Source organism: Salminus brasiliensis, chromosome 9 (assembly GCF_030463535.1).
Source record: "Salminus brasiliensis chromosome 9, fSalBra1.hap2, whole genome shotgun sequence".
NCBI classification, from domain to species: Eukaryota; Metazoa; Chordata; class Actinopteri; order Characiformes; family Bryconidae; genus Salminus; species Salminus brasiliensis.
Window position 1 is genome coordinate 22,122,400 of NC_132886.1, and position 27,608 is coordinate 22,150,007.

At 39.4% G+C, this 27,608-nt stretch overlaps 1 protein-coding gene across 1 annotated transcript in view; it reads right to left on the minus strand.

The window, feature by feature from the left end:
• Window positions 1-2,807: 2,807 nt before the first annotated feature.
• rgs12a (regulator of G protein signaling 12a) overlaps window positions 2,808-27,608 on the minus strand; it is a 38,046-nt gene continuing 13,245 nt past the window's right edge. The window contains exons 4-18 of the mRNA XM_072687835.1: window positions 14,764-14,782; window positions 13,124-13,293; window positions 12,943-13,035; window positions 12,050-12,193; window positions 11,731-11,913; window positions 11,503-11,641; window positions 11,244-11,326; window positions 10,221-10,424; window positions 9,469-9,542; window positions 9,042-9,168; window positions 8,161-8,257; window positions 7,164-7,231; window positions 6,896-7,007; window positions 6,241-6,693; window positions 2,808-3,432 (exon numbers count right to left, since the gene is read on the minus strand). Of these exons, the coding sequence (XP_072543936.1) occupies window positions 3,152-3,432; window positions 6,241-6,693; window positions 6,896-7,007; window positions 7,164-7,231; window positions 8,161-8,257; window positions 9,042-9,168; window positions 9,469-9,542; window positions 10,221-10,424; window positions 11,244-11,326; window positions 11,503-11,641; window positions 11,731-11,913; window positions 12,050-12,193; window positions 12,943-13,035; window positions 13,124-13,293; window positions 14,764-14,782 (2,247 nt within the window). The 3' untranslated portion in view covers window positions 2,808-3,151. The remainder of the gene's footprint in view (window positions 3,433-6,240; window positions 6,694-6,895; window positions 7,008-7,163; window positions 7,232-8,160; window positions 8,258-9,041; window positions 9,169-9,468; window positions 9,543-10,220; window positions 10,425-11,243; window positions 11,327-11,502; window positions 11,642-11,730; window positions 11,914-12,049; window positions 12,194-12,942; window positions 13,036-13,123; window positions 13,294-14,763; window positions 14,783-27,608) is intronic.

The following is a 27,608-nucleotide window of genomic DNA, read 5'->3' on the forward strand; positions in this document are numbered from 1 at the left end:
AAGAGTGTCTGCTAAATGCCTTAAATGTAAGAACATCCTGGAAATGACTTACATTTCCATTAGATTACAGAAGAGGAGGTCAGCTTGGTTTGGTTTTCCATACAAATCCACTCTAATCTCATGATTATCTGATCAGAAACTGCAGGATTAAAAAAAAAAGTGTTTTGAACATGTAGAGTAGATGTATGAAGAAATTTGAAGTGACAGACATACTCAAGTGAAGTACCTTCCAGCTCTGGTTTACTGCTACAAACTGCAGTATAGACCTCAGAGTTCAGTCAAAACCCACACCACCACACCCAAACGCATCAAGTTAAGCTTCCAGTTCCACATTTATTTGACCGATAGTGAGGTTAGTTTGTTCGACCTAGTGCTGTATTGTCCCTCTGCTGTAGATTTGTAAAGTTTACATTTGTTTGCATGCTGGAGCAGTTTCCACACACTAACCCTACAACTACCAAACCAGGCTGACACACCGCCCTCATCCGAGCCGCCATGGTTTGGATGTGAAAAGGTCAGAATGTCAGACAGTTATCAACAAATGAGAGGTCTTTCTTCAATTAAAAATATGATTATTATTATTATTATTATTATTATATACACACGACTGGAAAGAGGCAAAAAATACTACAACTTTTTAGTCCAAATATTTTTCGTTGAAATTGCCTTATGAGGTATATTTGACAGCAACAAGGATAGTATTGCTATTTTTTTTTTTCTTTAAGTAAAGACACTTGTGGTGATTCAATCAGACATCTCCTGGTGAACATCAGCCACTGTAGACATTCAGAATGCAGAGCTTGGTTTTCTGATACCAGTCACCCAGCATGTACATAGTGAACCAACTACCAGACCTAACTTCTGGATTACCTGAAGCTGCTGGTCTGCATTTACATGGTTTTTACACTGTTGTCACTTGACTCACTTATCTGATAGAGTGCATGAGCAGTAGGAGTGCAGGTATGGATAGGTGGAGAGGAAGGTTCTGGTATGGGGCCAGTGCTTCAGACGACAGTGCTTTGAGAGTCAGTCTGAATGGCTGAAAGTCCTGCAGTGGCGACACAGCTTCAAGATTTACCTGAAGAAAATAGGAAATACTTGACAGAGCAGAAAGTCAACATGATCAAAGCCATTCAATTGTAAAACCGGCTCTATAAGCAAACAGCTGTCATGTCAAATACACCAAAACAAGAACATCACATCAGGACATCCAATTCAGTACCAATCATACTCGGCATTCACGCAATGACAACCAACAGCCGAACACAACACACACACACACACACAGTATTTTGAAAAATAAATACCAAAAAAAATTCATCAAATACGTTCATGCGTGATGGACGAAGATCAACAGGCTGTGTTCCTCACGTGTTCAGATCAGCGCTGAGAATACCATTTATGAACCGACTCGTGAACCGACTCACGAACCGATATTCTGAAAACTCTGCTCCTTCCTCCTGTTTGAGAACAGGCATGTCTTCAGTAGACGGCGAGACTGGTCTCTTCATCTGAAAATGGATCAAATGGATTCGTGCCACTTCAGCGTTAGCCAGATTATATTAGATCACTCCACTGAGACACCCCTCCTAAACAAGGCGTTAACCAGTTACCAGTTAGCGCTGCGCAGCTGGACCACCATCCTCCACTAGCTCTTCCTCTGCCCGAGCTCTTAAAAAAGCCCTCCTTTTATGCCTTTCTTTCATCCTCGAAGAAAAAAGGTTATGCTACTACTAATAATAATAATCAACACCGTTACCGTAAGTGGGTCACGTGACCATGTTGGGACTCTATTTCGTTGCACCTTTAAACGTTTATTTATCACCGACTCCAAACATCTAAGATAGGTCCATGACTCCGAACAGCCCCAGCAGCGTCTGGCCGCGACTCTCAGCTGCCACCTTTGGGTCGAGGGGTGTTTTTAGGCGGTGTGTGTAAAGCTGGAGAGAGTTCAGGGTTCAGCTCCACACTAAACAGAGTGCCCATATTTTAGTTTATTGAAAAAGGCGGACCTGGGGACACACAGGCGACCGTGGTTGGGAAGTTGTGGCCGGGGAGCTTCAGGTGGTCCTGAACTGTGGCAGTGTGTGTTTGTGGGAGGGCGGGAGTGAGTTGCTAAATACTTTAAAAACTTTGTAACGGTGTTAACATAAATATACATGAACTTATTTACCAAGAGTAATAAAAAGTGTAGATGGCCAAAAATCTCATTTCTTTTCAACTTATCTTTCTTACACGTAAAATATTTTTAAAATGAAGTTTTACCTGTTTTATTATTCTTAAAAAAATAATAATAATAATTATCGATACATGAATAAAATAAAGATGCACATAGACTAGTCTTGGTGGCCAGACAGCTGGCCTTAAATAAACACGATATTTTGTATAATTTAGAAATTCTGACCGGACGCTTATTTACGTTCCCCAAAAAAATTACAAATAAAAAAATTAAAAATCTTATCACAAAAATGATAAAGGCCAGTTGTCTGCTCTTGCTTACTCACGCCCATAAATTCTATACAAAGTACATCTGAATTTGTAGAGGTGGTCAGTGAAAGCTAAGTTTAGCTGCAGCGCCCCCTTGTGCTTCCTCGGTGCAGCTACTGAATGATACGTTTAATTCATGCTGTTCAAGACTGCTGTTTTATCGCATCTGGTTTAGCTGCCAATCTTGTTATTAAACCCAGCCAATCAACAAACAGGGGGTATCAATTATTAGTATAGAAAGATAATCATTGGTGGATGTGTGTGAGTGGGTGGCACATATATAAATCTTATTATAACAAAAACAAACAGCCAATCAGAGGTCCTGTAAGTACTAAAGCATTTAATCAAGACTGTGGATTAAATCCCCCACCAGCCACAACATGCTTAAACTGATCACTTTTAATTTTTCATTTTCACAACATTCATTATCTCAATGTACAATTAATACACATCAGAAGTGGCATCAGCAGCGGTGGCTTGTTCTGCTGGCAGTAATGGTAGCTGGTACACGTGATCTTTAAACCTATGATTATTTTTTACAGATCTAAAAAAACAAACAAACAATCATTTAATAATTTATGAAACATAATCACAAAATTCATCTGTACAGTTTCTGTTTCCAGCACTGGAAATGTTCTTGGTTTGTGCTTTAGAGAGATTTTTTTTATACAAATGTGGCTTTGTACTGTATGGTGTTATTTTTGTCGGACAGGCTGCTGAGGGGTCGTGTGGGGTCGATGGAGGAGTAAGTGCTGTTCCTCATTTTGCTCTGGCACTGACGAAGCTCGGCTGCGTAGCCCTCGAAGCTGTCCTCCAGGCTGACCCCATCCACAACTATCCTTTTGTCTGGAGCCTGTAACGAGCCTTCCTGGGCTGGTGAAAGAGGAAATGCTGCCCCCTGGTGGTGGCTGGCTGGAGGACAGGTGTCATCACCATCCTTTGTACCTGAGAGGGAGAAATGTTTGAGCGTGTGCAGAGAGAATGGAAAGCAAAAGCAGGAAAGATAACAAGATCAAGTGAGTTGTTAGTTTGAATTGTAGCTAATGCCTTGTCAGGGTGTTGCTGGTGAAACGTTGGGGTGGGGGTGGGACTGGGGGGAACTGGTAGACTGAAGGATGCAGTGGCAAGCGGCAGATGAAGTGCAGTAAGAGAGCTGGATTGGCCTTTAAGTCAAATAGCCCAGCATTCAATGTTTATACGTTTTTGTATGTATGCTGGTCTAACACAGCTGGATTAGCTGGGAAAAATACTTTGGAATAGAATTCAGTCTAAAAACTGATGAGCAGTCAGTGTAGAGTAGTTAGTAAGAACACTTCCCTTCCCATGGCAGATTAGGGTTTGTATCCCCGGCCAGAGAAGAGGGCAATACTCCTAATGCTACATTCACCTACATGTGTAACAAATCTGCGTTGCTCTGCATTAGAGTGTCAACCATTCAGAATTCAGTAAGAATGCAATGTTTACCTATAAAATGTGTTTGAATTATTCATTAGTGATTCAAAACATCATTAGAACTGGTCACCTGCATTAAAGTCACTGAAATCAGCCACACTGACAACAGGTCAATTCCCTCAGTCCCCTCAGTCACATGGTGAGTGTATGCGATATGTAACCACAAGGTGGCAGCACCATTCTTCTACAACTGAGGTGGGAAACTCCAGCCCCCCAGCTTTGTGCTTTCCCTGCTCAGGCACACCTGTTTCATGTTACTGGTTAACTGCCAGGTTTAGTTGGTGTGTTAGAGCAGGGAAATCAGCAGATTGTGCTGGACATGGCCCGTGGTTCCCCATCCCTCCACTGCAACAGAGCGCCTCTCCTGGTAAACATGATTTCTTGTGTGGGTTAAATACCTTCCAGTTGTACCCTACAGGATACACGAGACCATTTTAAACATGAAACCGAATGCAGTTCTATGCTGTTTTTTAAGTCTATGAGGTTTCTTTTTTTTTTCAAAAACATACCAGTTTTGTAAAAAAACAAAAAACAAAAAAAAAAACTTAAGAAATAAAAATCAGAAATAAATATTTATCTATTGATTCCAATTTCTGTGCATGCATCAGAATCAGGTAGGCTTAAATGATATGATTCATGAAATACTTTCAAATCTGGGGCCAGATTCACATAAGTGTCTTAAGAAAGAAAATCTGCTAAGATTAACTTCATACTTAAGAAAAAAAGTTAATATGAATACTAATTCTTTAAAAATAATTTAAAAAAATAATTAAAAAAATAAAAATCTTAAAATCTTTGAACAAAATGAATAATAGAAAATTAACTCAGTGTTTTGGGTTGTTTATGATCAGCTGCAAGATGCTGCATAAAAGGCTACATTACAGACAGGCAACATAAGAAAATAATTAAGTCTTTAAAAGAATATTGGTGAATGTTATGTTTGAGAATTGCATTTAAGAGCATTCTAACGAGCTTCTTCATTCATTTTTCTCAGTAATGCTTTTGTGAATCAGGCCCCTGATGTTTAGAAATTGTGATGTGTCTTTCTCAGGATCTTTCACAACATGCAACAAATGAATTACAACACAAATTAATCACAGCACAAAGACAGAGATGGGAAGGACTAGAAGAATAAAGGTGGATGATAAGGAGGAAATAAATCATAAAGAAGGACACTATACAAGATCACAGGGATGTCTAGTGTAATTTCACCTGTAGTGTTTATTAGGCACATACAAAATCAACAATGATCTACAGAAGAGGCAGGATGGCTTGCAATTCAACAATGCAATTTTAGAGGCATGTACCAGCTAAAAATGGAAGAATTATCTGGGATTTTTGAAAATTAAAAAAACATTTATTTTTTTTTTACATTTTTTCCCTCTTCTCAGTTGAATTATGTCATTTGTGATTGTTTATGTTCTAAGATACAGTTATTTTTTCACATTTACACTTTTCAACTAAAAGCAGGCTGTTTTGTGTATACAGGCAAATGAGCTCAGTGCTGCTCTGTATTGTGCCTTATTCTTATGACTTTAACGTGAATGGGAAGACTAAAATGCTGTAGTCTGAATAGTCTCAAGAGCAGCACAGTGGAAATGGCCTGTTTTATCAGCCTAGTCTCCTAATATGGACTGTGTAACTTTTTGCCAATGCTACCAACACCAAATGATTTAAAACTTGTTTCTTCATCATGTTTTAAGAGCTAATATGATCTGTAATGTGTAATTGAAGCCTCTCAGGTGGTTCTTACAGCTTTGTTGAATTGCAGTTTGGGGAGGAAGAATGGAAGGTGACACAGTTACTAATTAGTCACTCACTACAAAATGATTCAACAAGAAAAAAGAATTCTCCATGATTAACATTGAAAACACTTTTCACTACACATTCTACAGTAGCATGGAAACACCTGTGTGAAAGGTGCAGAGATCTCCATATGCAAAAAACACTTGGCAACAATCTTGTGTTAACCCTTAAAATTTGCAAGTTTTTTTGTGTTGTTTTACTAGTGATAATTGCAATTTTCAAGAGTTCTTAAACATGTTATTTTTTGGGTAACATTAGTAAAAACATCTTTTATAACATTTCTGTTATTTACATGTATTAGAAAAAGTACTAAAGTAGTAAAAAACCAAGTAAAACAACATAAAGTGCATGTCAATACGACCTGACCGTGTTAATGTAATGAAACTTAAGGTGTCCATTTATGGCACTATGCCTCATGCACAAATGCCAGCCACCATACATAAACACCCAGCACACACACTAGAGGGCACACAGCTAGTCATGTAGAAGAAATACCTGAGCTGGGGTGGCTGTGGGCGCAGGGCGGCGGTGGGGTGAAGTTGGCCTCGGGCAAGCTGCCTTCATGTGGGGATAGGGGGAATGGTGCCAGGGGCAGTAGGGTAGAGTTGGGGCTGGTGATATCTCCCTCCCCCACCAGCGTCAGGTCACCCAGTCCTTCCCCGTCCTGCACCTGGGAGTGGTGTGCCGGTCGGAGGATGGGGGAGAGGGGAGGGGTGAAGGGAGCTGGCTCAGCTCCGGGTCTGTGAGGGTGTCCGTTGGGGGCGATGGGTTGGGGTTTGTTAGTAGCATGGCCAGGTTTTTGGGAGGTGGGGGTGGAGCAGGCTGGCAGGCTGCTGGATTCGGGTTCTAGGCGCAGGAAATCAGGTAGCACCAGATCCTCTTTCCTCAGCAAGCCTCTCTGATCATCAGCACGGCTGCTCTGAGCACGACTCAGCAGCTCAAAGAACTCTGAGAGACACAGAAAGAGCAAGAATGAGTCAGGATGGAAGATTTATTTATTTACAGATATTTATCAGTATCTGCTTAGTTTGAGGGGTTAAACAGATTGATTTGGTCGGACAGCCTCAGAGGATGAATGTCCAAGTTCAAGTTCTCTCACTGTAGAACACTAACTGAGGGATGAAAAGACAGCATCTGACCCAAGCCTCACCTTCAGCTTCATCCAGATGAATCTTATTGCCTTTTCTCTTCTGTGATGTTTCTGTGATGGGGTGCTTATCTCCTCCCTCACCTCTCACAGCTTTACCTGGTTTTTGATCCCCCTGATGATGCAACAAGATATAAGTCAGGTTACCCTTTAATACGGATAAAAAAATATGGCATTGGGCAACGTATGAGAGGGTTAGCAGCATTAGCAGCACACAACTCTAGCTACCAGCAGTAATAAGCATTCAATATCACACAACACTCAGTCTTACCGGAGTTGACTGACTCTTATTGGTCAGCGTTGGCACCTGTGTTTTGGAGGGCATCGTCTTAGACTTGTCTGTGTAGAGTGAAACAAAGCACAGGTTTATAGAACAGCCTTTTCTGATGACCCTGAGTGTGGTTATATGCCTCTTTATCAGTATGAGAACAAGGATGAGAGCTCAATTCCAGGAAGCTTGCAAGTACAGCACAAGGCTACAAATGTGTAGGAGTGTGTCTTTGACATGCTTGGTCAGAGTGTCATAATGTATGAATGTGGATTTGGTTTTGTAAATTGTATAATGTCCAGAGAAAAACACTGTTAAAACATGTTTTAGCAGTGAACGGGTAGAAATATTGCTACATTCTGTTATTGATGTAGGTTGAGTTTAGGTTTAGAAAGGTCAGATTTTATATAACATTATAACAATTATAAATACATTTATATATAAAACACTAGACATATTATTGCTATTTACTAGTATTTTTAGGAATTTATATATATGTAAATGGTCTCGAAAAAGACTCAAAACTTTTAAACAGTAGTGTAGTTATAAAGTGTAGTTATGAATATTGTGTCACTATCATACAAAACACACCTTGTCATCTCCAAAAGGTCAACTTTACAGAAGAAGGTCATTTTGAAACATTTCTATGGGTCCATTCATCACAGAATGTAAAAAAAACAATGAGATGATGTCATCAAATGAAAAATGGCAAAAATGGAGATGCAAGGTGTTTGCTTGGGAGTGAGAAAGACATTATGTACATTGGATACATGTATGACTACATATTCTAGAAGTGTGTATATACCTGTAAATGTCGTCACTTTCTGAACAAAACCTCATATCTCTCTATATGTTCACTTTTACAAAAGGAAAAAAAACAGAACTAAAAAAAACCCAAATAATTAAAGAGAAAAATAAAGATACAAGATTTTGTTCTGGCAGCAACAATATATATAATGTATATACACATGTGTGTGTGCACGTGTGTTTCCATACATACCTTTGGAAGAGCTTGGATCAGCCCTCTCTAGGACCACTCGCAGGCCATCAAGGTTTGATATGGGCAGTCCCAGATCAAGCGCCTCTGTTTCTCCACTCTGAACAACATAGGAATGTTAGCTTTAATCATCAGTCATCAGTAAGGTAATGCTGTTTTTAGCTACACAGCTAATACTGTCTTGATATAACCTTTCACAGAATTAAATTTACCACTTTGTCACGTCGTCGGCCCACAAACAAAACTTGAATTTACATCTTTTAAATATGTTACTTGGATATGCATACATAAAATATGGCACAATGATACAACTGATGTCTTTCAGTACTTCTGTGATGATGTTACACATGGAACCAACTGGCACTTTTAAATAGGCAACACAATAGGACAAAAATGCTTTAAAGTACTGCTAAGGTTTGAGCTGTGATACAGAGTGCTCTGTTTTAGAGGGGGAAAAGTTCCATTAAGAATATTTGACAAAGATAAACCATCTGTTTTGTGGATCAGGGAGTGTGCTATATTTGTAACTATTACAGTCTAAATTCCAGGTCTGCCAGTGTTGTTACATCCGTTTTTAAGGCAAGCTTAGCAGGCTGGCCTTGGAAAGCTGTTTCACATGTAACAGAAGAGTGATGCGTGTACTGTACGGTCCCACACCATTCACCACACCCTATGACATCAGCATTCGTTTAAGCAGTGGTACAGATCGCACAGCAGTTCTGCCCTTTGTCCGAAAACCACTTCTGATCCTTTTTATGTGGGAAAAGCTGATTCTAGACCAGCACTTTCACATACAGCCTGTAACCATACAGCCCCACCCTGCTTTGGCCACAGATGTGGTGAATACTGCCTCAAATGCACGTTGCCATGGCAAAATGACTTACTATTCTGGCCACCAGGTCGCTAAGGCGGAGGCCGTACTTGGCAACCACAGGGCGCAGGACCTCGGCGACGGGTTTGGTGGGCTTGGCTTTCAAGCCCACTGATCTGTTAATTGGCACCAGATCCAGTCTGAAAATAGAAAGCAGACGAGAAATATTTATAGCACAAAGTACACAGTCTTGTATTCGTTTGATACTCTTTCCTATGCATTACGAAATTTAGATAAACCAGCAGGAATAAATGTTTCTGGAAAGTAAATGGGTGAATGACTCTTACTGGAGCCAGAATTACAGCCTCAGGGCCACCTATAATAACTGAGCTCCATTCTCATATAATAACATGTGATAGTGTTACCGTTTTAAAACCTCACTCTGTCCTTGTTGCTTCAGTGGACAAGGTATCTAAATGGATTCTAATTCCTGAATTTACCTGAATAAAGTGCGCTTCTCCAGACGAAGTTCTCTGCAGCTGAGAGTCATGCTGTCTTGGTCCAACACCAGTGGCTTCAATGAAAAACAAAAAGCATGGCTGTCATGCAAAACCTCTTTTTCAATTCTTTGAGAAATGATTTTCTGTATAACTAAAAGGAATCCCTACTCACTCATTAGTATTACACTATATAGGGGTGAATTAGTTTACTAAATAGCAGGGCAATGCATGAATCAACAGCTGAATTTGTCATTTAGTGTTTGAATAAGAGTAATGTTTTATTTTCAATGGAATTTTTCCAGTTACTACACTTTTTGCTGAATGATTAGTAGCAGTAAGCTCATTTGGGTCTTGGTTTTTAACTGGATAAAGCTGCTGTTTTAATAGTGTTTCTCCAGGGAGCCTGATAAGATTGTTTTTTAATGGCTAAGCAGCCACCATTGACGTAATGTCCATTGCATAATATCAGGAGACTCTCAGTGTACTTTATGTGTCCAGCTGATGTAGTGGCCTGCATTGTTCGCTAGAAATTACCCGTGGGTTGTGGGAGAAGAATGGGACCACAAATTTTACAATTCAAGTTACATTTATGGCTCTTATTGGTTCGGCACAGCATTCCTGCCCAGAAAGGGAAAGAAACCCCAGTCTGCCACGTGGAGAGAAGCAGTGCTATCCACTATGCTTTACCCCAAACTCACAGCAGCTGCTGGAAAACAAGGATTGACAGACAGTGAACTGAGGTGCACTGGTACCTTCTCTCCTCCAACAAGGAAAAGGTCGACTGCGGCCAGGTTGATGTGTTGTTTCTGGCACAGCTCCAGCAGCACTTGTCTGATGGAAGCCCCCTGCCTCAGAGGCACGCAGCAGCTGGAGTCATCAGGAAGTGTTACTGTGCAGGATCGGCTCAACCTCTCCCTGTCCCTCTCCCATGTAGAGCCAGGGGTCCTCTGATCACACTGACGTAAACACAAACATAGGGATAAAACAGCTCCTTAACTGAAATGTACTGAAGGGTTTTAAGGATTCAGGGGTTGTAAAAAGGTAAAGGTGCACATATTTGTACAGTGTACACTGTACAGCAAAATGTGTCCTCCACATTTAACCCATCTGGTAGTGAACACACACTCACACATGTGAATCGAACCCAAAACCCTGTTGTCGATATCCCGGCGCTCTAACCGCTGAGCCACCACTGCCCCACTGTCTAATATAGCCACTAGTGTGCTCTATTAGTGGCTATATTAGACCACATACTACTTTATGTATGCAGACTCAGTTCTGATTCGTAGAAGTTTTAGGACAGGTACCATAGTCCAACTGATTCTGGCGTTCTTCTTATGATTTTTCTTTAGTATGTTCAACAGAAAGTTTCGGGTGGAGTTATATTGCTCCCTATGGTTTTGTGTAAATTTTGCATGGAAGTCTCATATTGACCACTGTTTTTTGTCAGTTACAATACCATATTCATTGTATTGAACTGATAAACTGACTCTGACATACATTTCATGGCTCTTCATTAATGGATAACTAGTTTCTGACCATAAGAGCACTGGACATTTTAGTGAAATGTGTAAAAGCACTAGCAATGCTGCTGTGCCTGCCACACTCAGTAGCCCAGGATTTAAATAATGATATAATTAGATGATAGTACAATATATTATTATGTGCACATTAATACAAACTGGAATGGAATGATATTGGCAGTGCATGAGTGAAGCCCAATAGCAGCAGTTCTTATCTTCTACAGTGGCTGTTGATCACTATTCAGTATTTACCTCATTCCTCCCTGTTGACGTGTTGAGCTCCTGACTGGCACTGGAGGACAGAGACCCTTGAGACTCTCTTCGTCCATTGCTGCCTGCAGAAGGACAAAAACAGACACATTAAATCCATGTGCAAATCAGCACAACTCTTTTGATATCTTAAACACAGTGTACACAAACAGAGCCAACATTTGTTAGTTTTTGACCACTAAAACTAAGCACTGACCCAAAAAACATATAGGACACTACAGAAATGCTTTTTCTAACTTACTGTAACTAAAATCTGTGATTTCTCTCTTCTTTGGTCCTTTACCAAAGCTCCGGTTTCTGTACCAGGAGAAAATTCCATTTTTTCTGTCGTCCTCTCTCAGGTCATCACTTGACCTGCCTGTTCTAACCCTGCGAGTGTCCTGTAACACAGAGAAGGTAAGTTAAGGGAATCAAATATTAAATTAAATAATCTACACTGACAGCCTTTTCATAGCAACTTTTCCATTACCTTCTTTGGTGTGGAGAAAGTGGAGCGGTCAGAGTTGAAGCTGTGCTTGGACGGGGCAGGGCTGCAGGGCACCTGATAGGGGTCGGGAAGAGGTCGCCCCTCCACCTCAGCCAGCATACACTCCTGATACAGAGAAGACTTCAGGAAGCGGGCGTAGCTGTCGAACTTCATCAGATTAAATATCTGCGGGGAATATACGGTTTAATAAAACAGTAATAATATGAATAGATTTTATTTTATGGAACTCTTCATTTAGTGACAAAATATCAAAGAGGCTGTCTACAGGTACTTTTTTATTTGTGTGTGCATGCAAGCCGACCTGTAGCTGTGGCTGTTTGAACATGTCTGGCCGAGGAGCAGTGAGGACATCATCTGCAAGCTGGGCCTGGCTGTCAATGTTGACTGGAGTAGTGGCCTTACTGGACAGAAAGCTGTTGTAGATCTCCTTGGCCTTCTGGGATAGCTGTTGATGACAACCAATCAGTGGAGATGAGAAAAGCACATAGAGTACCATAAAGATTTCTCCTGCATCTGCACTGCCAAATTCAAATAGATTCATGTAATCTTGTTTTACAGAGATCTTTGAAATATACATTAGCCTTAAACCTTCGGTGTTCTTACTCCCATCTCTGTTGCAGTAGCTTCACCTTATAACTATGAGCTACACCGCTAAACGTTGAATGAAAAGCTGAATGCTTCCTTGAACCTCCTAAACTCCACAGAATTGCCGGCAGTTTCAAACTTGAATTCCTCACTCCTTTACCTTAACAGCTACACAGCCATCTCATTTTCCATTAAATAATTGGCCATTGTAATAATTGGGAGTAAAAGCATATTATAATGACCGGTCAGCCTCAGACCTTTGTGAAAAGAATTGGCATCTTCAAAATGAAAGATAAAATGAAAAATGCTTTGATCTTTGGTGAATAGGCCAAATGCATATTCACCACAGCTGCTACTGTTAACAAACACTGAAAATTAACCAGAGCATATATAGTGTGTATTACAGTAATCTCCCGAGGCGGCACTGTGGTGTACATGATCCTGCTGGATTCGTTTCCTAGGCCTGCCCTCACAAGTTTAACTACCGCACTAGAAACACTGTTTTTTTGATAACATGGAAAATCCAGTTTTGCTTCAAAGGTTTGTGATAATGAGCGGCAGCAAGTTGAAAGGGGCTGGCATGCCAATAACTGTTGACATGCAACTGACCTGCTTCTTGTCATTTTCAGGAACTTGGCTGAAGATTTCACATGACTGCCAGAATAGAATATTCTCCTCACTGAACTCCTTTTTCAGAAACTCCTGCAGTAAATAAGAAGAAAACATCTTAGAATTGTGTTCTACAGCATCTGCAGTAGACTAGCCAGAATTCATAAAACGTGCCACTTACGGAGAAGTAGCGCACACCCACGGGGTCCTGGAGCAGGCGCTCAAAGCAGACGGCCCATGAGGCAACGCGGCGGTCTGAAAGCCGGTGATGGTTGGGGACGCTGGGCAGGCTGCCGTTACTCTCCAAACTGCTGACACTTCCACAGTCATGCCGCTCCATACCACCTCGCTCTACACACAGTGAAGAAGAAATTAGCAAAATAAAAACAGTTCAGACACAAAACAATCTGAAATAAGTAAAAAAAATATTATTTTGTTCCACCCATAGTAGTGGTAAAATTAAAGCTTTTCACTTTAGCATTTTAGCATTTAATTAGCTTTTCATTTCCCGTTATATTTACATTAGTTTAAAATTAATTGTTTAACTTGTTACCAGTAAATACTTCAAGGCAACTGTCAAAACAGCTACACTAAAATATAATTTAAGCATCTTCTTCTTTGTAACTTAAAGATTTTCTCGTCCTACTGTAAGAATGTGCATTTCATTTGTATAACTTCAATGTGATACATTAACATGATTACCGTATTGCTATTTCTCCTAAGGCATATTCCAAGGGCTAAATTATATGGTACATAATCCATAGGTTTACAGACACATCTCTCTCCATAGTATCACATGTCTTAGTCACACATGGTTAGGATGTGTGTCACTTATATCACTTGTTTTCCTACTAGAAAACACTGGTCTGTAAACAAGCCCAGGCAGAACCAGGCCTACCCTCCAAATACTATTGCCATGACCTCTAACAAACGCTAATCAGATGCTCAACCTTTCACTCTTGAATATTATGGCCCATTCACAACTGCTCAAATGGCTGAGCTCCAAAAGGCCTCAGCCTTAGACCACTTAAATAAACAACTACAAATGCTGGCTCCCCTCCTAGAGAGACATTACAGCTTCATTAATTTGATACCAAAAGCCACCAAAAGTTACCAACAGTTTTAATTGATGTCAGGAGTGAATTAAGCAGAACCATGAGTTCACATTAAGTTTACATGCATTATAAGATGTGCATTGGACAATGACATATGCCAAACACAACAACAACAACTGTAAACACAAAACATTGTTAAGACAAACCTACACTACCGACATGGGATAATACAGACTGTGTAGTGCTGAGTGGTCAGGTGAAATGTACATTATTATTAATAAAGTTAACGAAGCCAGACTTGCTGAGAGCTGCTACTTCATGATAAAAGAATGACTTGTTTTGTTTAGATGTTTTTGTTCTACTTTCTTTTCTTTTAAATGACAACTAAGGAGCCTTACACAGTATTATAAATAGTAACCAGCTTTACAGAGAGTAAATCTGCTACTGGTTTAGCCTTATGCAGCTTTTCTTTTTTTTTTTTTACCTTAAATCAACAAAGAATATGTGTCTTACATTCTGATAACCTAGCTTAAAATTTTAGCCCTGGTTACTTTACGTAAAAAGTCACAGTGCTATAATCAGTATCGTTGTACAAAAGTAATATCAAAACCCCACTATAGGCATTAAATCACAATGTCCCAGTCTGTCTAACCAGTTTTTGGAACTTCATTTATCTACTAAATACTAATGACTACAGATGTAGACCACAAAGATCCTTACTGTCTTTTTACAATTGTGTGTTAATTACCAAAAAGCAAATACTCACCAGCGTCCGACGCAGCAGACTGAAAAAGAACAAAGAAAGACATGAATGAGAAACAGTCATCCCGACTCAAGGATAGCGGAGAGGAAAGCTCTGGGTGAAAAGAAGAAAGAGAGGACAGATGAGAAACGGCCGGACTGGAGGGAGTTCCTCCCGACATCTCCACAACCTTTCTCATCCTGATTGACTGAATGTGTGTGTGTGCGGGAGCTGTGTTTGTTGAGAGGGGAGGGTCTTTACAAAGGGATTCACAGACGGGCCTGTTGGTGTAGCTGTGGATAGGCCCCGATGGCTTCACACACAGCTGTTCACACCTCTGCTCTGGGTACCACCCACACACGCATACACACACATACACACCAAATGACCTGAGACAGGCCTATTCAAACACACGCACTTGCCCAAGACTGTCTGCAACTTAAACAAAGGGTTCTGCCCAAGCACTTCAAAAGCAATAAATTTGCTCACGTTCCAGTAGCGCAACTGTTTCCGTGGGTGTGCAACTGTGATTTTTGCTATTGAGAGAGATAAAGAGAGAGAGAGAGAGAGAGAGAGAGAGAGAGAGAGAGAGAGAGAGAGAGAGAGAGAAAATGTGCATGTAGAAATAATTCAAGTATAAGCATGTGGTCACTGACCTAAATAGGGCCCAGATACGGTCCTTCATTCAAATCTAGATCATGAGAATTAGAGGTAGGATCATGTGTGTGTGGGGTTGTGTGTGTGCACATGTTTGTTTTCATACATTTTCAGGACATTAAAGTCCTAGAAAAAAACAGGATCAACAGAGTTACCTTCCAATGCCAGGACCAATGAAATGTAAAATAAATGTAGAGTTTTACAAAAGCTACGTTTCATTTTATTTTTAAAACTAAAAAGTAAAAACGTTCATTTTCAGTTACTGACATTCAAGTTGGGGTCAGTTTACACATTTCTTATTACATGTGAGTACACTGTAAGCTTAAAATGTAAAGTTTATGTTAAAAATTGTTGGGAAATCGACTAGTAGACTATTTTACTGTCAAGTAACATAAATAATTTCTGTTATTTATATTTTTAAGAAATATATGTTTAGTTATATTTCATTTTACTGAAAACATTTGAATTCAGTATTGGTTTGTTCAAACAGCAGTAAACTGTATGCTATTATTACACTTATACTATTATTATTTACAACTTAAATTTACAACTAATAATTGGAATCTAGCAGTTGTTTCTGTGTCAATATTTCATGATGAATGGACCAATAGAAATGCTCCTAATTGGCTTGGGATAAAATCTTTATAAATGGCTTTTGATAAAATCTTTTATACACTGACTGGGAAGTTTTTCTCCCTTCTCCTGTAAAGTCGCAATTGGAGTTTTTTTTTCATTTTGTTACACTATATAAAGAAACTCTAAATGATAAAAGTATGTTTATAAATGACCCTGAGTCCTGACATTGTATAAAAACATGAGCGTGAGTGTGTGTGTGTTCTTGTGTGTGTTTATGGGTGGTACCACAAATAGGAAAGACAGCATACATACACTATTTATTCAGTGGGAGGAAGTGAAAAGGAGGCACTGCTTAAAAGCGTGGGGTGCTGAGAGGACAGGAGTGGAGAACAGAAACAATGAAACGAAAGAGCAACGAGGTCCAAAGACAAGCTGATGCAAGAGTTTAGAAGTGTTTTTTGTTGGAACTGCAGATAGACTGAGTTTGATGTTATCACCTACAGGGCTGCATGTGTTCAGATTTGCAGTGTGGTTCGGACTACACCGCTGTGGAGCATTGTGTATACGCTCCACTGGACATGTGCACATGTACCTACATACACACACTCCAACTGCCTCAAAATGAAAGCCCCAGTCCTCAGACAGCGCTGAACTGTTTGCCATTGTGTGTTAGTGCCTCAATATCAGCTCATCAGCAGTCTGAAAGGGTACATTCCTACCCCAGCATGTCTCCCTTTTCAAACCTGAGATCACTGAGCACATCAAGTGTGCTTAGGCTAATGGGGGGTATTCATATGCTAATCAAGGGGTTTACAGGAGAACTGGCTGGGATCACAGTCTTTAAAAGTGTCAAAATGCATACCTGGTATAATTAAGGGCATTCTTTTCCTCTGGTGTAAATAACACTTTTGGAGTAATAACAACAACAATAACTGCATTTTATACAACAATTAGAAGGTACATGCATTCTAAGTCTCTCTAATCTCAAAGAACATATACTGGTAATGGCTTACAGTAAAAACACAGCTTAAATAACAGAGCTGTATAATACATAATAACCAGAACAGGAATTTAAAAAAATATTCCTAATCTTAAAATATGAGGCCCCAATACAATGTCAGTGCATTGAATTATAATGACCCTTTACATGCAACATAGACCTGTAAAGTTTATCAGATTAAGGCCTTCAACAGTAACAGAATACTGTTATTCAGTTAACCATGTTAAAAATGACCACAGCAAACAGTTAAACCTTTTTTTTCTTGGTTTTACCTTTTATTTTTTTCCATTCCTTTTGAAACAGTCTCTAATGCTGTTAGTCACAGGAACAAGTACCATGATAGCTTGTGATTTGAAGTCGAAACAAGCTAAAAAAAAGTACGTAAAAGTATGTGGTTGTAGCCTATTGTTGCTTTCTTGGCCGCACAGCTGTAATTAGTTTAGATGGAAAGAAGGGAGTTTCTAACATCATCTGATGGTGTTTTTCCTAACACTAGAAGCTGTTTAGTCTGTCTGAAATCTGATACTGTGGTTGGAGGACGTCCTAAAACTTGCACCATAACATAGGTGGCTTTTTACAGAGGTGTGATATCCGGCACATAGTGCCCCACCCCCTCCCCTAGAGCGCATTCAACCAGTGTAGCCGCATGTTATTAGAACAATCACATAAATGTTTAGAACACATATATATATATGTTCATGGGATATTGCATGTTGAAAAGTTCAGTTATGCTTACATGTAGGCATACTAACGTCTCATCATAATTTGAATGTAATAAAAAGGGCCTAAATGTTAGAGAAGCGTAAGGTCACTGGTTCGATCCCCTAGACCAGCAGGAAGTGGGGGTGTGGAGAGGTGAAGGAACAATCCTTTCTCCTCAACAATCATAGTTGAGATGCTCCTGAGTTGAGGAAATTTATGGTTCTGTGTTAAATATATGCTGTAGCCATGAAACCTAGACCAAAGCCTAACGTCCACCTCCACAATCAGGGGTTGAGGTAGGATGCAAGTGCAAGTTCCCTTACTTAAACTTTTACTAGTGTCCAACACAGAATTCACAGAGCTGAGAAGAGTGGCCATATCCATGATAGAAAGAAAAAAAAACCTAAGGACATAAACTAAACACAAAGCATCAAACAAGGAATCCACAACAACAAGAGAACAAAAACACAGAAGTATAAGAACACAAAAGACATCAAGGAACACCTGAGAGGATAACGAGAGGGCAGGGCTACAATGGAGGCACGGGTGGGATAAGTAATGGCAAGGAAGAGTTAGGGTGGAGACAAGGGAGAAGACAAGATCAAAACACAAGTATAAATGCTCACAAAAGCATAGGCCACTTGTGCACGCTACACCATAGACTGCATCGGTCATGTGTATGTCCACTGTGCATAGTCACTAATGTATGTGTTCACTGCCATGGATAGGTTACCTGTGGAGGCAAAATTATGTTGTACTGCTGTACAATTGGCTATTATGGATATAGATTTTAATCTTAAATAAATACATGAACAAGGTAGTAAATGAGTTTTTACTGTTTCTGGTGGCTGTTATCAACGTGAGATTGATCGTTGCATCTACAACTATCTGGACACTAAAGGAGCTGTATATGTGAACACAAATGTCTGAATCAGTTGTATTGAATAATACTACTGTTAGCTCCCTAGTAGAAAGTCCACCTAATGTAGATGATATTTCTCATGTGACTGGCACAAAACCAAGATCCAGTGCTATTTTCAGAGCATGCTTTTTTGCGTTTTGCCGTGCCTTCTGCATGCCCTACACAGTTGCTGCCCCTTGCCTAAAACATTTCCTGTGGTAAGAACGCATCTGACACAGAAAGATCATGTCCAGACCCGATTCTCATATTTGGCACCAGCTATTTAGACCTATTACTACACCTAAAGGCATACACGTTAAATGAACAAAAGCCAATTATATATTTTCTGCCATGGCTAATTCCACTTAATATTATGGCATAAACAGAAAATGCTATAGATGAAATGAGAGTTGTGTGTATTTCCAATGTAGCATACGTATATATATATATATATATATATATATATATATATATATATATATATATATATATATATATATGCTAATGCAGATATGTAAACAAAAAAGAATGAATAAAATGCATGTTAGCACAGTAGACCGTTTGTGCTAAATGTTCTGTTCTTCTGTTGTTCAATACATACATATTTAAAGATCAGTTTGAAGCAATGCTGATATAATTTTAATGTTGTCATAGATCCCCTCTAACATGCATGAATTGCTGAACATGCAATGTAGCACAGTGCAGACAAAAAGACAAACACAGCTAAAGCCTCTTGTACAATGTCGGTTTTTCAAAGTAGCCTAGTCCAAGAATGCTCTTAAGCGAATCCTAAAGAGGAGGGAGAGGGACCGGCTCCAAAAACCACAAGCCTTCTTCATGAGGCCACTTCAAAGCACAAATAAGCTCTAGGACACAGAACTGTACAAACCAGCCAATTCCCTTGCTTTGCTCAGAACATGTCTGTACAAAGTTAAAAGACAACAAACTAAGGCTTGACGTGTCGTCTTCATTGGAAGAAGTCTGGAGATTGAGGAGGTGATGTGGGGTTAACTCGACCAAGCTAAACTCCACTAACGAGATTCATGTGAAGGTATGGATGGTGCATCTAGTTTAACCATCAGCAGCGCAAGCAACTGCTCCTTTCTCAAACACTGAGGAACCTCCTTGTAAGGCAGCATATGACAAACTTTACTCATTCTCTTATTCAAACAGCCCTCATGGTGCTATGCAGGCCACTCCAGCTCCACACTGAACCCCCTCCCAGCTCTAAAGTGGCCCCTTCTGCGGTTCAGAAGGAGGGATGGAGTGAGACACGAGACTGGTAATAGGAAACAGAGGGATAACATAGAGAGAGAGAGAGAGAGAGAGAGAGAGAGGGAGTAGGAGGAAAAACAAGAACCTCTGACATGCTAGTCACTCGTTGAAGAAGAAGCAGTTAATAAACTGCTGCCACGACCCTGGAATCCTCAAGTGGAATACTGTGGTTACAAGTCTTCTCAAAACCACAGACAGTGCTGCCACTGGTGACACGTGTTTCAGACTTCTGTGATTTAAATATATCCTTAGGTCCCATTAGGAAGTATGTTATTATGCAGCGCTAGGGGATTTCAGCAGGAGCAGAATGTGGTCGCCATACTGAATGTAGGCCTGTACTCAGTTTAAGAGATCTGCCTCAGATGGTACAACTGACAGTTCTCAGACACAATGGCAAGTCGTGGCGAGTGAGAAAATATCCCATGACATAAAATAAAAGAGTATAATATTTCTAGGGTATAAAACGGTTTTATTCCGATAAAAAAAGATATTATTCAGAGAAACGTTTGAATAAGAAAAAAAAGAGACAGGGATAAGATAAAGCATTAAAGCTGTTTACTTTATAGTATGAAAAAAGTGTAAAACTTTGCTCAAAACAGTGTTTCCTTGTGGAAACTACTATCAGTAACCAAAACAGAGTAAAGTATGAGAGGAGCATTGCTATACATGCATGCTCAAATGGGTTTTATTCCTGTTGCTAATACATTCCAGCAGTTGCAATTTGGGAGTTTTGTTTTGATGGAGGGCAACCACACCAGGTACTGAAAAACATCAATTTGTCTGAATCTTTTAAGTGTATAAAATTCTATTGATTTAATTTCTTTATACGTAACATGTACCTAGTTCAAAATAACATCTAACTTATGAACATCTATCTTAACCATAAAAAAGAAAATGTAATGTAATTAAGTAATTACTGTCAAGTAAAGCTAATAAATTCAGATGTTCAGATGGATCAAAAGTATACATTTTTGCAATGTAGTTACATATCCTTTCTGAAACCTTCGGTTTTGAGTAAAGAATCAGTTCAAATATTTATAAACCTTGTAGTAAATTATATTTTTATAATTTACATGTTAATTTAAGTTCTAAATCTTGCAGCTTCAAAATGACTTAATGACTGAAAAAGAATAAAATAATGACAAATAACACTAGCGGGACATTGTGGCATGGACTGTATTAGGTGACGGAAGGTGTTCATTACAGAGGTTAGCTCTGGCATCAATGGCCGGTGGGGCACCACTGTTATGCCATTGGGAGGAACTCAATGTACGAGAAGTCCATTCTCTGTACCCCTTCACTAAGGCAGCTCTAGAACATTAGGGTTTTCCAAAACTTTGTTGGATGTTCTAGAGCTGGAACGGAAAAAAATAATCCAATGGCTTGATTATATATATGACTTCATTACCATTTTAATGTGTGTCCACAAAAGGAACAATAAGATAATGCAATAAAGCAATGACAAATGTAGGTTTACTGGGGTCTAAAGACAAAGACAAATGGTACTTATTTGGATTTTCAGACAACTATCATTATCTCTACGCTTACGAAGAGACACAAAGGACAATTTAAAATAGACTGCCACAGAAATGCTGTTACAAAAACATTATTCCTCCAGTCTCATAAAGCCAAATGTTTGATGTCTCTATTGTTTTATAAAATCCACATAAAAGTATCTTTTCTTCACTGAGCACAATTTTATTTTCCCAATTCCATCTACAGTACGTGTAAATGCTGTGTTTCCACTGGGAGCAACTCTCAGATATGTTGGTTCCGCTGACATATTACTGCTTTCCATGTCCACCATGTAGAACCTCTGCAACCACATTCCTCCTGTGGATGCCCACACACACACACACCTGCCAGACTTTCTTCCTCTTCCTGGCTACTCACACCTTCAGTGGCAGTTTGCAAACAAACTGCCTCACACCTCTGGCAAGGCTAGATGTGTGGATTTTTTTTGCATCAAAAGAACAGGTAGTAATCTCTCATTTTCTAGAAACATCAACCTCAAAAAAACTATCAGTGGTGTTATTTTATGAGAGCTGAATACACACTGAAAAAATCAAATGTTAAATTTACTTAAACTCTTATGACACGTGGTTTTCACAGCACTGTTAGATACACAAAAGTGTTTTGAATAAATTCAGATTTATTGGACTGATCATTTTTATATATTACTCTTCTGTTATGCTGAACTTCTGTTGAGTAGGAATGCACCAGTTTGTTCATTTTGCTCAACTAATGAAAGTACAAAAAGCCACATGTTACAGGTGTACATTAAATTGGTATATTTTAGTTATAGAATTTAACTACCACACAGCAGTAGGAATACAGTAACCTGCTCGTAATGGCAACACACTTTAGTTAACCAAAGAGTATAAGAAAGTCACAAAGGGAATAGTAGTTCATGAGGAAAGACAACACAAAGAGGTTGTGTAATACAAGTAAAACAATGTGCAAATAGAGGATGCCTGGAGCCAATGGGAAATGCTGCACTAATCCAACACACTTGTCACTTGGCTCTTTGTATTCCATTAAAACAACATACTTGAAACCAACAACAGAGTAATCTCTCTTTTCTGCATGTTTTTTTTCCCTGTTGTTCACCCATTTTTAGTAATTTCAGTGATTTTAGTCATATGAGAATAACTGCTGGATCTGCTACATCAGCTAACAGATGCCCACACTGTTTTTTATTTTATCAGGCTGAGTAATGGGGGAGAGGGATGTCAATCCCACCTACCCAGAGAGTGCCTTCCAACCACAGATGGCTATGGCATTACTGCGGCTCATACCAGCAATTTCCTGATGATAGGGCCGACACTTAGACTGCTGTGCCACTCAGGAGCCCTTTGAGTGTAGTTTTAATCACAGCAAATCATGCTGTTGAGTCTGCTGCAATCTGTCAACGGTAAAAAAAAACTTAACTGGTTTCAAGTGAGCCTCTGCTGGATTTAACATGCTGTACTGCTTTCCAATGAAAATGTCTCAGTAATTTTCACGCACACGTTAACCATTTAGACAGTTCTGTATTATGAACAAATAGCAACCATTCTGACAGTTGGTGTCAACAAGAGTCTAAAAAGGCCCATGCCAAGAGGTAGAACAGTATATCCACTGGCTGAAGTTAAAACAGCTCTACAGGAGACAAGCACCAGATCCAAACAAAAGTTCCTGGCATGTCTTAGCATGTTTTAGCCAGAGTTTCCGCGATACACACACACAAAGACGGATAGCATAGATGGATCTATACCAATGGAAGATGAAGGTGACCTGCCTCAACCTCTGAAAACCTAACAGTGGAGGCAAAAGAGAAGTGTTAAATGCTTCTTTTCCTGACAGGCTGTTTGAAACCCTGCTGGGGCCAGGCAAGGCTACCCAGCACAGCTGCTAGTGAAGCAACTAATGAGTAAAGCAGCTGATCCAACAAAGTCAAGCCAGCGGAGGATAAATGAGTGAAATCCGAGCAAAAACCCCAATGGAAAGATTCTGAAGCTGATACTTACCACTTTCTGCCGTGCCTTTCGGAAGGAGAACCTCTTTTTGAGACTCATCTTCGAGTCAATGGCCTTAGTCAGCACGAAGCGCGTATATATACTGTGCATTTCTCAAGCTTGTGTATGTGTATGTGTGTGCTCATACCTGGATATTCTCCACCCAGGATGGGGCAGGGAGCACACACACACAGGGCCATGTCTAAACAAGTTCACTCGGCCCCCAACATACGACACCAATAGACGCCGCAGAGCAGATTCTACTGTACTGTAGTCATAGCTGCACTGTCACACACACCTCAAGGGCTTTAGATCATATCACATCCAGGCAGAAAAACGATAAACTCCTTTCTGCCAAGACAGCCTAATCCATCTTAGTTGCCTGTTGGGCTTATTTGGAGATGTGTGTAAGCGTGTATGATGTATAATGAGATAAATTTAGTTTATTTGTGTTAGTGCTGTACACTTTGGGTGGGCTTTTCTCAGGAATAACGCAGAACTACTGGATGACAGATATTATATCACTGTGTTTTCCTTGCTTTAGAGAAAAATCAAACTAATGCCCAAATGCATGTGGAGATTTCATGATGGTGAATATGTTTTCTCCTACTGCTATACCACCATATCCACTTCTCAGTATAACAAAGCAAGTCAGGCAAGTTAACCCTGTCATACTGTGGCAGCCCTGTAAGCTTATTGTTTCCTGGTCTATTCCGTGTAGTCATTACAACACATAATGTATCATCACTGATACACTCAGAGACTTTGGCTTTATCCACCACCAAAAACTAAACGTCTTCAATATATATATATATATATATAGTAATAACCTTCTGTTATTATATAATCTCATATTATCATCATACTTAACCATTCTGACTGTGCGTTTTTATAAATTTGATCATTTCACATCAAATCACTCTAAAGGTTTCAGATATAACAAAAGTGTGATGTCACAGAAACATAAGAGCTTATTACTGATCAGTTTATTTAGGCTAACAATTATGACTCCATACACTCTGGGGTTGGGGCATCACAGGGGATTGAACCTGTAATCTTCTGCTGATAGGCATTGATGGATCAACTGATGAGCATTTTTATGTGTATGGGTGTTTATACAAGCATGAGTGTAAGAATGCTGTTGCTGTTTGTGTGTGTGTGTCCCTGTAGTTTTTTTCAAATGGCCCTGAGTGCAAAGTGGGCTGTGGATTTACAGTACTGGTTTCCTCTTATTCTCTGAGAGAATTCTCCAGCTGAGAGAAAACACTGACCTCATTTGTGAAGCACTAAATGCACTCAACATCAGCTGACTCAATATTTATCTCTGTATATTTGTATCAATATATTTTTGTGTGTGTGTGCATACAATGTTATTATGAATTATGGTATGTATGTCTTTATTTGGGTCTTGTGTCTGTTCAGAAATCAAAGAAGACTGTTTCAGTGAGCTCAAAAAGCAGCCCATGAAGCAAACAATCATTGTAGAGTCATTTTCAAGGGAGTAAAGCAAATCTCTTCCTCTTATCTCAAGCGGACAACAAACTGCCTGAAAATAACATTAGAGACCTCGGAGGAGACTTCCTTTGAGCCCGCTAGAGAGGGAGGGGATAGACTGATAAGACAAAGGAGTAAAAGAGGAGGAAAGTGGCAGAACAGCAAGCTCAGTCACACAACTCTCTCACAGCTGGAAAATGCAGCAACAAGTCACCTTTTATGAAGCATAGTTATCATCAGTCGTACTTCAAAACCACAATAATGTATAAATATCACTGGATTATGGTATCAGAGGATATAACACTGAGTTATAGTTCATGCCAAACAGCATTTATTGAGTATTTTAATTAATGTTCTTTGAAGTATAAATAGTATGTGCCTTTGACGGGTTTATAGCATAGTTTTAACACTGTAACAAAAACAGTAATTGTTCTTCTGCAAAGAAGGAAAAAAGCTGTGGTCACAAGGCCGGGTTTGCTTAGCAACCCATATTACTGTAAGTAGAGTTTGGCGATAATGAGCTGCTCTCCAGTATCAACACCATATTCTCTGTTGGAATATACTGTTTCACCAGTCTATGGCTAGCAGTGCTTTCATGATTAGGCTGGGTTTATTTAAAATTTGGAAGTGTAAATATAAGTAGTTAAGACTTTTATGAAACTTTTATGGGGTTTTGGTTTTTGGCCCATTTTCCAGTTCTGTTTTGGTTATGCTGGATTTTCATTTGAAAGCGGACACAACAGTTTTTGAGGTTCATGGTATGTCACTTTCATATAGTGAACTCTCACTATTTAACTATGTCAAAGAATTCTAGAGTGCCTTTTTAGCTTTCTGAGTGCCACTACTGTAACAGCTAAAAATATCTTATAAACCTGATTAATTTGATTGAGACTTTCTATTTCATTAAAACAACACCAAAGGTGTTGTGTTATTCACAGGTAAAAGAGAGTGTTATGTCTAGTAATGAGATCAGACAGTATAGCAATAACAGTTATGGGTCTTAGGTATAGCACTTACTTAGTATTGCACCCTCCCCCCCCATTGTTCCAGAAGGGGGTGGTGAGTTGTAACTGCAAGTCAGTCATTTCCTTTTAACAAATCAAATCAAACCTACATGCACATGACAAGGTTGGGTTTCATGATTCAGGGCTTCTTCCATGTACAGTGCATGCTACCAATCAGAGTTCCACATTTAAAAGTTGTGCTTGAAAAAAAAACAGGTAGAAAATGTAAATGTAAGAATGTAATAAACAACAATTTGAGTAAACAGAATCAGGACAAAACCTCCCGAGGTACAACTAAGATCTTTATTAACACCTCTTCAGAGTGCATAGGTGCTCTTCTTCTCTTAAGTCTAAAATAAAATATTATGGCTCAAAAATGAGTATAGATAATTAAGTGGAATTTAAAAATGATCATTTTGTGTTCCATAGATTTAGCATGTACAATCAAATCCTCATAAAAATGCTTCAAAATCTTATAGAAAGCCTTCCCCTGGACAGTAAAGACAGTTCCTCCAACAAAAGCAGGACAAACTCTTTATCTTGATTTCAGAAGAATAATGAATGAGCAGGTGTCCCAATACCTGATATTTTTTCTGATATTAAGTACACACACAGAGTAGCCAGTGTAGTCTCTTTTAGAATGCTGTCATTGCTCCCAAATATTTTGCTGCAAAAATGCTGCAAGTGATTAATACACTATGATTAGTGTCAGGTCAAGTAATGCGTCTTTCTGTAAAGAAGCTGCCGCTACTAGCTTAAACTAACATGCTCTGTCAGAAAGGGTTATAGTAACAATCTCTTGTACCTGAAGCAGACATGGTCATTCATCACCTCTAAAAATTCCCAAAAGGAAAACTTTACTTAGGCCAGGGCTGTTTGTATGATTTGAAAATTAAAATTTCACAATGGCTTAACCCAAGACTCCCCTTACAATGCAGCACAGTTGCTGTATTAACTTTAGAATGTTATCCTTTGAAATGGAAATCCAATAACAGAGGTGTTTAAGACAGCAATCTAAAGCTCTAATATCAGATTTCTAAACACTATTACCAGATATAACTTTACAGACATCTAAACCCACATTTTTACAACTAACCTAACACAACACCTGTTCAGCAATGCTCTCTAGGGGAGTAAGAAAATATCAATATATTGAAGTATCACAATATTATGTTTTCTTAAGCCATAACACTACCTTTCAAAACACTAGACCAGGGTTCTTCACCTAAAGGCCCCAACCCAATTTAAGTCTGTGCTGGGTTGTCACCTGATGGCAAACATGTGTCATTAACTTGTCTAAATTCCCTCTAAATTACATGAAGCCAACCAGCCAACCACATCTTCTGAACACAATTGGAGAAGAACACTAACTGCCAACATCAGCTTACAGACACCAGCGCTGACTAGCATAGCTGAGTGATGGAGGGAGAGGGAGAGCCGAATCACCCAGAAAAAGAAAGGACAGGTATGCTTTCTGGGACTTCTTTGATTTCTGGGACAGGGGATCAAGCCGGCCATGACCAGATGATGAGTCACATTTAAAAAATTTGGTTTTTAAAAGGAATCAAGTCTGAAACTGAAGGATGGAGACACCAGGCTGATCATTCAGAGCACAGTTGTCATTGCTGATCATTCCTGCCTTTTATTCATGCTCAAAACTCTGAAGCCGTTCCTTGGACCTGGATCCTAGTAACTCTGCCATCCCAAAATACTTCCAGAAGGAAGTGTGTTAAAAAATTCACCCCTTTTGTTGTGAGGCCTTT